The 11,251-nt window shown below is 38.6% G+C and overlaps 1 protein-coding gene across 2 annotated transcripts; it reads left to right on the top strand.

Moving 5' to 3' along the window:
• The first annotated feature begins 859 nt into the window (after positions 1-859).
• On the top strand, positions 860-10,491 carry arid5a (AT-rich interaction domain 5A). Of its 2 annotated transcripts, none has more exons than XM_042488984.2 (8): positions 860-981; positions 1,898-2,028; positions 3,346-3,416; positions 5,674-5,842; positions 5,944-5,996; positions 7,297-7,394; positions 7,477-7,642; positions 7,728-10,491. In XM_042488984.2, the coding sequence occupies exons 2-8, from the start codon at positions 1,908-1,910 to the stop codon at positions 8,934-8,936; spliced, it is 1,887 nt and encodes a 628-aa protein (XP_042344918.1). In that variant the 5' UTR covers positions 860-981; positions 1,898-1,907; the 3' UTR covers positions 8,937-10,491. The 2 variants fall into 2 exon arrangements, with proteins under 2 accessions (XP_042344918.1, XP_087933086.1); XM_088076960.1 differs by having other exon boundaries at positions 868-981; positions 1,901-2,028.
• Positions 10,492-11,251: the final 760 nt, after the last annotated feature.

Here is an 11,251-nt window from a genome sequence, read left to right as displayed (position 1 = left end):
AAAACTTGTTCTACACTGGTGCTTTTAGGTTAACACAGCAGCAGGTTTATGTACTACTAAAAAAATCAACATTATGAGTAACCAGTGGTTTAACTTCTCACCCTGCTGTAGTGATCAGTGTAGGAGGATTACGTTTGATTTTAATGGGTTACAGATTTACAGATACCCTGCAGAAAATATAGTAAGTAGGCTGATGTAACAATTTTAGTTATTTCATCAAAAAATGTAACTTTTTACATTTGATTACGTTTTGATTATTTTTCAAGCAAATGTTTTAAATTATTAAAACTTTAAAAAATTAATATAATATATATTTTTTTTTTTTTGTGAAAAAAATTACAAAGCAGTAAAGTCCAGAAATAGGCCATGCCAAGAGAAGGAATTCCATAATGGTGAAAGGATGCAAAACCAGCGAGTGAATGTTCCACATTAACTTTTTACCAAAATGAATATATTCACGTTAGTAACTGTAATTTAAATACTTTTTTTCTCAGTAACTGTAACTAATAACAATGACATTTATTATGCAATTTCATTGCATGTAACTAGTTCTTCCCCAATACTTGCAGTGATGTACAGGTCACTGTGACATCACTGATGGGAGCGGTCAAAGGTGCGACAGATTACATTTCTAAGACCACCTTTTGTTGAGATCTGCAGTTCTTTGTCCTTTTCCCCTTGTTTCTCCAGTGTCTTGGCCTCCCTTCTTGTTAAATGTTTGTCCCCGGTTTGTTTCCCCTGTCTGTGTGTGGGCGTGGCTCACCTTCATTCTGCTCTCAAGCTGAACCCCTCACACACCTGCAGCTCCTTACACACCTGCGTAAACATATACTGTGATTGCAAGCTACCTGAATAAAGTCCAGCTTTCCACAAGCCAAGTGCCATCTAGTTCCATTATATTGGAGAGAAGGCAAACATTTCTACGGCTAATATCTCAACAACTCACGCCAAAACAATCTAGATGGATAAATAGCTCTAAAGGTAAGAGGACAAATATGTATTTTTGATTTGGGGGTGAGCTGTCCCTTAAACACCCCACATAAACCCATAAAAAGTTAAGGCAGCACAATGTTTTCAAACTGCTGTCTCACTGTGGTATTCAGTACTTTCTGTTATACTTCTTAGAATATATATTGAGACACCAAGAAATATGACTCCCTTTACACATATTATCACACATACACTTACTGCGTTTATGTCGAAACACCATGTCACGACTTCCTCGCTGAACTATACATATTTTTGGGAACCAGTAGACTGATTTCCCTTTTTTCCTCAAAAAACTGTACTTGGATCTGAATTGCCTTAGCTGATAGTTGTGTAATAGACATTTTATTACTCATTAAACCGCCAACTCCACTAACAGTAAATGGTGCTGCCCTGCTTCCTTTATTTGAGAACAAATTCCTAAAATACATAGTTTAATTACTGTAGACATCTGGGAAATGTCAATTCTACATTTAGACTGCTTTAAACCTTTATATGAGCAATGGTTGAATCTTTCTTTCACTTCCCCAAATTCAGCTATTTTGGTGAACAAGTCAAGTCTGGAGGTGACCAAGCTTAAATCATTAGTTGAGTTACTATAACATGGAAACTTTATGGAAGAAGTGATATATTTTTCTTGTTTGCACAATAAAAATAATAATAATGATAATAATTTAAATATATATATATATATATATATATATATATATATATATATATATATTGCAAAACATTAATGGCATCACACTTCCATATGTTGTGAACAACATTATAAACATAAATATGATTACTAATCCGGAATTCAATAATCACAAATAACAAACCTTTTCTATGCAGTGGTTGTTTTTGGTCTTAAAAACAGATGATGAAACAAAACTCAGTTTCCCAGACTCATTTCCTGCAATGCCAGCAGTCAACCAATGAAACTGTTGTGTGGAGACACCTTCCTGTTTCGTGGTGTGAAGCTGAAGAGGGCGCAGCATGAATTAATGTCACAAAACACTGTGGAGCCAGAGACTAGAAGACAACTTCTTGAAATGGGTGAGAAAGATTTTTATATTTATTGAAGCCAAATACTATTCCTATTAACTGTTTTATGTATTAACTACAAGTTGAATATTGTGCAGTTTTAGCTATTGGTCTTGATGAATATTAACACTGTATGTATACTGTATATATAACACTTTAAATGACCTTGTTTATAAAATATTCAAAAAACTACCACATATACTTTTGCCAGTGTAAATGAATGTACATTACATTAATATGTGACAGAAACAAACTAATTTGTTTTAGAAAACCACGATTCTTCATTAATTTATTATCAATTTTAAGCAAGTGCCCAAATTAATCTCACTCAATATTATGACTGAGATCAATATCTGGTAAATGCACCGTGGCTAATGCTAATTTGTCAATACACAAAGAGACCAAACCAATAAAAAATAACCATGCATTTTCGAAAGTGTCTGGGAAATAATACAGTGTATCAAAAATACTTCTTCAACACATGAAATGGAGAAGTTAGAGGCAACTGAAAGCAGAATTAAAAGTTTAAGCCACAGCACAGGAAATAAGTGATCTCAAAAGAGAAGCATATTGGTTTTGCACACAAGTGATATCACTGTGGGTGGAGGGGTTACAAGGTCTGGAGCTGACAGTTTGAGGAAGAAAATTAATTCTCAGAATCACATTTGGTTCCCAGGTCTTGTGATTTTTAATATCTGTGTTTTGTTTCCCTCATAAAACTCATTTATGTGGTTCTGAACATTGAGCCGTGCATGAGAGAAGTGTGAGACATGAGAATAAAATGTACAGTATTTCTCAATGTCTCGTATTATAATATTTTTTTCAGTGTTTTGTTTTAAGGGGATTTATCATCTGTCCTCATGTTTACCTCATCACAGAGAATAGTACTGTATGCTTTAGATACAAAACGATTCGTTTATTGCTTAAGATTAACTCACCGTTGCCAAATATTGTAGTTTATGTGTTACAATATCATACAGGGTAGCATCCAAGCGGTTATGTTCATGAGCAGGAAGTGGTTTTGCAACCTGTGGTTTTATATCAGACTCAGTTAACAATATGTTCGACAGATTTCTATTTTTTCTGCTTATTGATCAGCTGGCCAAAATATTAAAAACAACTACCAGCAGTGATGACGTTATGCTATCATACTTTCCATGAAAGTTTTAAGCTGTGTTGCATCTCTGAATTGTGTTTACGTAACGTGGGATGTTTGCCAGTAATTCTTGTAATGAAGAAGTTCTTGCTTCCTTGATTGTGTTTCTTTGCATTCAAATTCACACTACTCTTTTGGTAAAATGCGCTGTCCCTCCTTTGTGTCCCATGAAGCTCAAGAGGACCACAGCGAGACGTCACAACAATCAGCAGCCGGTGAGGAAGACAAGGGGACAGAGAACCAGGTACTTACCTCAGTCACTGCTGATAAAATGTCAGTTGGCCATTTGGCAGCAGTCCAGGCAATTTCCATCAGTTACAGTTCATCAGTGACTACAGACATGACTACTCAGGGCGAGCTATGTGCTGTGTTTTCATTTCCCCTTTTTTTAAGATAATGGCGATTTTTTCAAGTGCTGATTGTGTGCGTACAGTTGTGATTGTGAAATGAGTAACAAGGAATAAGTGATTCTGCCTTGTATCTCGCAAGGGTCACGAAACACATCCACGTCTCAGCCTTACAAGACACGCCACAATATTTTCATTGCACATACAGAAAGTGCAAGAGGCCCTCACAAGCCACTATTCTGGTAACTGAAATGAGAGGTACAATATGAGAAGTGCAAATTAGCTCATCAAATTTCCAGGGCTGATGTTAGTTGAAAGCCTGGTGGTTTCTGTGGTGACCTCAGGCCTGTCGATAGCATCAATCCAGCATGCCACGGACAATCATTGTGAGAATCACATATCGACACATTGACATCAACATCACCCACTCGGTTTTCCAAAAAAAAAAAAAAAAAATTTTATCAAGTGGAAATCTACTGAATGTTTCACAGTGATATTCACACTCTGGTGTGTGTAGTGTGAAAGCTGCAGCAAAGGGGCTTCAGTGTTTGGCTTAGACTGCAGACGTTTCCTGTTGGCAACCATTGATGCATGAACCTGAAAGTTTTGTGAATCAGATCTGAAAGCACTGACTGAATAACAGTGAATTTTATGCCATACCCAAGCAAAATTGTGCAATTTTAACCACCTTCTCATGATCTTAGATGCAGGCACAAATGTTTTTTGTCACATTTTGTTGCACCTTTATCAGCTAACCAGAGCTCTTAAAATACAGACAATTCAAAGTGGTGTGTGAATTGTGATTTTTAGACATTCATTTTTTTTTCACTACAAACATAATATCTGTGGCAGGTGATACAGAATGACAGTGGAAAGTCAGGGTTGTTAACTGGGAACAGCAGTCAGTGTGGAGCTGCTGAACTGTGACTCAGTCAGGGCTAATCTTGGTTAGAGGCCTGCACCTTCACTATTACTCACTGTAGAGGTCTGCTTCTCGGAACCAGGAACCGCATAGAGGAACTTTATTCAATATGAAACCACGTCGAGCTGTTTTGTTGTACAATGACTGCTGCATGAAATAAAAGCACTTCTCCGTGTGCTGATTCAAAGTAAAATATTGACACTATCCATTGTGGTTCTCTTTTGACATGCAATCTATCGAAATTGATCGACACAGCAGGTGATCTGAGATTTCACATTTAAATTTCTGGCGTGAAATACCGTAATCTATAATTTCACTGCAATAACAGAAGTGAGTATATCAGCATTTGTGCTGTTTGAGCCAGTCGGGGTAATATAAAACAGAAAAGTGCCACTTGTCTATACAAACATACTGTTAAATTGCACACATAAAAAACAATAAGGTTTTTTAAAGTGGTAACTTGAAAGCACAAATCAAACTTTTGAAGCTGTACACGACAAGAATATCACCATGATTACAAATGAGATGCTGTATCGTCTCAACAGTTTCTGTTCTTAAGTGCACTGTTTAATACTTCTTGAAACCGTTCTAACTGAATTTTGATTCTGCAAGCCTTCACTGTTTCATTTCTCCTTTCTTGCCAACCACAAAAAGTGACATTGTCAATTTCTTATACTTAAGTTCTGGGTAGTCTGGGTTGTAACACTTTGTACTTCTAATTTCTTGGTATCTCGAAATCCTTTTCCAAGGTACTGACACCATTTCTGCAGAAAAACAGCCACAACAACACACAACCAGTTATTTCTTTTTTTACAAAGGAGCATCTTTAGTCAAAGACTTATGAGTTACCACTGATTATATATACTGATTATGTACTCTGTTGTTTATGACATTTTTATTTAAAATCCTTCTTTTGGCTTATGTTTGTTTTACAAAGTGACATTTATGATACTAGCGACAGACAACTCTCGACCAAAAACCCCACAAGTCTGCTGCTTTCTCTCCAGACAGGATGTATAGCGGTTATCTATTGAAAGTAGTGGTAAAACCCTACTCTCTGATTTTGATGTTTCATTTCAACATTTGCATCCCATGAGATGACTCTTTCCCATCTGTCATAATAGCTCCAACTGTCTGTAAAACAGGTTTCTATATCAGTGCAGTGAAGCATGTTACATTTACAGGAGCGACTTGATTTTTATGCAAAACATTTTATGTTTTCTCCACGCCAGGGATCCCCCGCCGTTATCGAGATTCATGACTCAATGACTGAATGTGAAGATGAAGCAAGGTCCAGTCAAGTGCAGATGGAGGAAAAGGCGTTTGTATCAAGTCTGCACTCTTTCATGAAAGACAGAGGAACACCCATAGAAAGGATCCCACATCTGGGCTTCAAACAGAGTGAGTTGACATTCATTAACACTGTGACTGCTTTTGAATGGGCACGTTATTCACTTGGAATTTGAATGAAAATAATTTGCTTCTTGTTTGTCTTTTCCCAGTCAATCTTTGGAGGATTTATAAAGCTGTGGAGAAGCTTGGGGGCTATGAATCAGTAAGTACAAGTTCTTAACTGTTAATCGTCGTCCGTTGACTGGTGTGTTTACAGGTTTCTGAGTGGAAAATGAGCGATAGGTCAGGTGCTGTAACGTGGTTTCTACCACACTGGAGGACATTTAGCTGTTGATGCTCTGTTGTCTCTGATGTTGACACTGCGGGACAAGTTCTGAGAGCACAGCACATGTCGTAATGGTGTGAGAGCAGGGCTGGGGCTTTAAACAGTGTTGATCTTGACCACCACCGTTACTGCTGCCTCTGTGTTGCAGGGTGTAAACACAATATCAGCCACCTACACATGTATAAATTTAAAAATGAAAGTGTGTGTGACAACCAGCAGGCATGGCATTTAAATGGTAAACAGCCAACTCCCTTCCCCCAACATGGTTGTAAAACTAGACGTGACTGCGGGTTCACCGGGGTCAAAGCACCTGACACAGCTGAGAACGGAAGGCACACTATGGCAGAGCAAACGAACTAAAATTCAGATTGCATACATTTTTTGCATTTTCCTATTTTTTTTTAAGTAATAGATAGTAATAAGTGGACCTGTTGGCCAACAGACTGAAGCAGCTAGTTGCCAAAATCAAGCGTTTGGGCTTTTTACAAAGCTGAACTGTCACCTCAGCTGGTTTAATATGTCTTAGGAAAGATTGAGACCAATCACACACTTACATCATTACTTGTATTTAATAATTACAGTGTATTAAGCATTTCAATAATCGCACACTCAAAGTCATAGTTTTGCTGCCCCTTTATCTGATGTAAGCAAAACTTATGTATATTGTGTATGTTCAGGACTTAGAGTTGGACGTCTCAGCTAAATTTCATCAGGATTGTTCTAGGACAACATGAGTAGTAGCAGTAATGATAATAAACTTTATTTCTAGTTCGCTTCTCTAAACCAGTTAAACCAGAGTTAAAAAGTGTCTCGCAATACAATATAAGAAAACAAGGTAACACAACATCATCACAATATAAGATATTTTAATTGCATGTATATATTTTAAATACATTTAATTGCATTTCCCATTGCATTGCAAAGGTCAATTTCCTGCCAAGCCCCATCCCTGGCGAGATATTTTCATTGATCGTGGCCTTGTATTTTGACCAATTTTGCCCATTTATTTTATATATATATATATATAATTATTTTTTTGACATTATGCAACCCTAAGATCACTGGTCTTAAATCTCCTGCAATCTGTACCGTATTTAAATGAAAAGGTATTGTAATCATTGCAGACATGTATCAGTACAAAATGCACATTTTCTCTGAACATTGTGTAATCCAACAGGTGACAGCTCGGCGTCTTTGGAAGAAAGTGTATGATGAGCTAGGAGGAAGTCCAGGCAGCACCAGCGCTGCGACTTGCACTCGGAGACACTATGAGAAGTGAGGATGATTCTGTTTCCAACAAACCTGTTGATTCAATCACTATATCAACTGATTCCTAATCCAAGATGTGATTCTTTAGGCTGGTGTTGCCCTTTGAAAGACACCTAAAAGGAGAGGAGGACAGGCCTCTGCCTCCAAGCAAACCGCGGAAGCCATACAAGAGAAATTTCGAAGGCAAGATCCCGAAGGCTGAGAGGAAGAGGAAAAGGACTCAGTCAGAAAGAGAGATGGATTCAGAGATGGAGGTAACATACTGCATCTGCTGACATGTCTCAAAAAGAGAGAAATCTGTATTACAGTGTCCTAACATAGGCCTATGTTATTTTATAGATACTCACCCAGAGAAGTCCAGAGGCGTCCTGCCAAAGAGAAGCAGTGATGCATCCTCACCCTGCTCTCTGGGCCGCCACCTCTGACAGACGCCACCCAGACTGCTCTCAGCCAGACAGAGCCACCAGCACTCTTTGCACTTCTGTCTATGCCCACCTTGTACAGGTCCCCACATCCAGCCCCTGGACTGCTCATATCCCATCTGCTGCTGGAGAGGTCATCTCTCCTCTGGAGAAAAAGAAGCGAATGGCTCAGGCGAGCCTTAACCTGCCCCTGAGCCCCCAGAGCGAGGATAAAGAAAGGCCCTCCGTCATTCACTGCTCCCAGTCTCCGGCTCGAGCTTCTTCCCGCCAGAACTGCAACTCCTCTGACAGCTCCCCATTGCCGTTATCCCCTTCCTCTTCACGCGGCCCTTCACCCGTCTCAGTTTCATCAGAGGACAATCCAGAAGAAGATAAATCTGCATCAAGCTCTGAGCCATCCCCAAACTGTCCCCTCTCTGTGAAAAACACATCCAGCTGCAGTGAGGAAAGCAAGTCTGTGAGCTGTATATCCAAAGACCCTGCAGGACAAAGCAAAGACATTAGCACCCAATCCGTAAATTCGAAAGTCCAGATAAAAAACTCTGCCTGGAAGCCAATCCACAGCAAATACTTTATCCATCCTTTCCACTCATCGATGAGATCTGACTGGGCTCCAACATCTACCTCTAGTTTCACTAAAGTCATTCCAAAATCTTCACAGCTTCTGCGGCCCGCTCCTATTCGGCCAGGTTATAAAATCCAGCCGGGCAGGCTGACGCAACAGGAGGACTCTCTGACCTCTGCGAAGAAGTTAAACAGCATGGCTCCATGGCTTTATCAGACAGAGAAGAGAGAGAAGTCCAGGACAATGCTACAAAAAGTTCCCCCCACTCAGCAGAGTCTGTCCCATTCCAGTGCCAGCATGCCAGTGCCGTGTGTCCTGTCGAGCTATGACAAATCAGGGAGAGACTCTCGGCACCAGCATCTTTTACACCCGGCATTTCTCCCCAACAGAATGAGACTACCGCAGTCTCAGTTAATGCACCGACACACCCCAATGAGTCCAGCTCACTCTGCTCTCTTTGGGTCTGCTGTTTACCCATATCCTTACTCCATCCCTCTGTTAAATCCCCAAACTGGATATACCTTACCTGCCATGCATCCTATTTATCCTCACAAGCTGTGATTCTTTGTATTTCAGCGCTGGACTCTATTCGGAATAATAATAAAAGTTCATCTTCACACTGAAGAAGGCAGCCATTCAGCTTGTTGGCCACCTTCTCTGTTGCTTTGTGTCATTTAAGTGAAGACTTTCTTTATTGTTTTAAACATGGTATAAGCAGGTTCCCACACATTTTCAAAACTTTTCCATGACTTTTCAGCAACCCATAATTTTTTTTTTTTTCTTGCCCCACTTGCTCGGCATTTGTCAAACATGTCAGATTCAAACTCTATTCAAATATAATTTCAGCTAGCCGACACACATGAAGAGAAAGACAGAACCAAGGGAGAAAACAAATGTTACTGTAAAACAAACATCACACATTGGCACATCTGAGAGCAAAGTTATGTTGTCAGTTACAAAAAATACATTTGTGATTATGTTACATTAGGTGGAGGGTTAACAGTGGAAGATTAGTATCAATTTCACAACACACAACAAAACTCTATGACTTTTCCAAAACTTTCAATGTCCATGACTTTCCAGACCTGCAAAATTTGATAGTGAAATTTCATGACTTTTCGAGATTTTTCATGACCTTGGGAACCCTGTACAAGCAGCCTACATAACGCACAATATTTATGTTCTGTGCCTTCACACACAGCCAACCCATAGTGGGAAACCATAATTAACTGTGGGACCGTTTCATTCTTCTGTGGCCAAAACCAAAATACACTGAAGGGAAATGAAGTCAGAGCAGTAATGCGAGAGATATAGTATTTATAGGATCACAGTGAAACAGTCTTCAAAGTGCATCAAAGCCCACAGCAGAACTGCAAAATATATATATATATATGTATAAAACAATAAGCCAGGGGTGCTACACTGATGTCTATACCCTGTAACATTGCAACATGATCAAATGTTAGTGATTATGACAAATTCACAGTTAATGACTCACAAGGTAAAATCACATTCTGTTGAAAACATAGTTCTTGCACATTTGTTCCCACTTGCATAATTGCACATGTTCAGGAGGAAAAAAGGATAACTAAAAATGCACACATCTACAAAAGGTTATAGAAAGGTGCTGGACCCACAAAGAGTGTACACAAAAACAGAGAGAGGTCAGCACACTTTTTGCTCCCATTGCAGCTTACATTGAGCTATTCACAAATTTTCAGGAGAACACAGATATCAGTGTTCAGGACAAGTACATTTTTTCTCCTCAATAGAATTATAAAAGTAGCAGAGGGCATTTCAACCTAAAAATGATGCTGGAAAAGCACCAATATTTGATGAAAATTTCCCAGAATCCAATAAATTAAGTGTTTGATGCCCCCCTACTTAATATGTGATGAACCTACACCCTTGCACTAATTGTGTTGAAAGCAAAACAAAAACTGATTACTGTATTTTATTGTAGAGTCTGTTGAGCATAGTAATGCTGTATGAATACTGTATGTAACATGTATCAGTGTTAAATGTTATATACATATCTAATTTACATTCAAATGTACTGTATTTAAGTCAGTAAATGATCATAAACAAATAAAAATAAACATGTAAATATCTTTTTTATTATTGAAATGTTGTAGTTTCTCCACACTGTAAAAAAAAACTACATTCAAAATATTTCACCATGACAGAAATATTTTGATGAGATTTTTTTCTCTTTTAGTTGTTTATTTAAGGCTCATCAATGATTAAGAGAATAAAGGACATTTGTTAGTCACAATATGAGTGAATAAAGAACATCTGTTAGTCACAATATGATGAAATCATAGGCAGGACTAGTCTGTATTTTAAAGCGGTTCAAGAATATTTAAGCAAGATGAAATCAATTGCCCAAAAATTCAGAGAAATCACAAAAGCGTTGCAGGCTCATTTGTTCATGTTGTTTTTTTTAGCAGAAACATTTCTGTCAAGTATTACTGCCAGCTGTGTTATTGGTGTCTGTTGATCTGCTTTATAAAATGACTGCAGTTCTCCCAGTTGTGGAGCGACCTGGCTTAACCCCTGCAGGTCTGATGTAGCACAGATAAACCCAGAGGAAGCTACTGTGAGAGATGATGTGCAATACTTAACGTCATTACAACGAATGCAAGATCTTTACTGGAGAATTCTGAGGCAAGAGCATTGAGGAGGAAAGAGAAAGAGGAAATCAGACAAATAAGTTAGGGCTGCGGGCCACAATGTGGTCAGAAACAAGACAGCTGGAGCAAACCAAGCAGATGATGCATTCCTGTTAAATTCACACAAGCTGATAAAGTTGCACATGGGTGAAAGAAAGAGAGGCACGGTGGTGCACAGGAGACATGGTATGTTGAGTTGGCATG

The sequence above is a fragment of the Plectropomus leopardus genome, chromosome 4 (assembly GCF_026936395.1).
Source record: "Plectropomus leopardus strain MGB_pleo_1.0 chromosome 4, ASM2693639v1, whole genome shotgun sequence".
NCBI classification, from domain to species: domain Eukaryota; kingdom Metazoa; phylum Chordata; class Actinopteri; order Perciformes; family Serranidae; genus Plectropomus; species Plectropomus leopardus.
This window is presented reverse-complemented; position numbering and strand designations above follow the sequence as displayed.

Coding starts and splice junctions, on each gene's coding strand:
- arid5a (XM_042488984.2), top strand. CDS start 1,908: ATGAAACTGTTGTGTGGAGACACCTTCCTGTTTCGTGGTGTGAAGCTG. Junction 3,417..5,673: donor ACAAGGGGACAGAGAACCAG/GTACTTACCTCA, acceptor TCTCCACGCCAG/GGATCCCCCGCCGTTATCGA. Junction 5,997..7,296: donor AGCTTGGGGGCTATGAATCA/GTAAGTACAAGT, acceptor GTAATCCAACAG/GTGACAGCTCGGCGTCTTTG.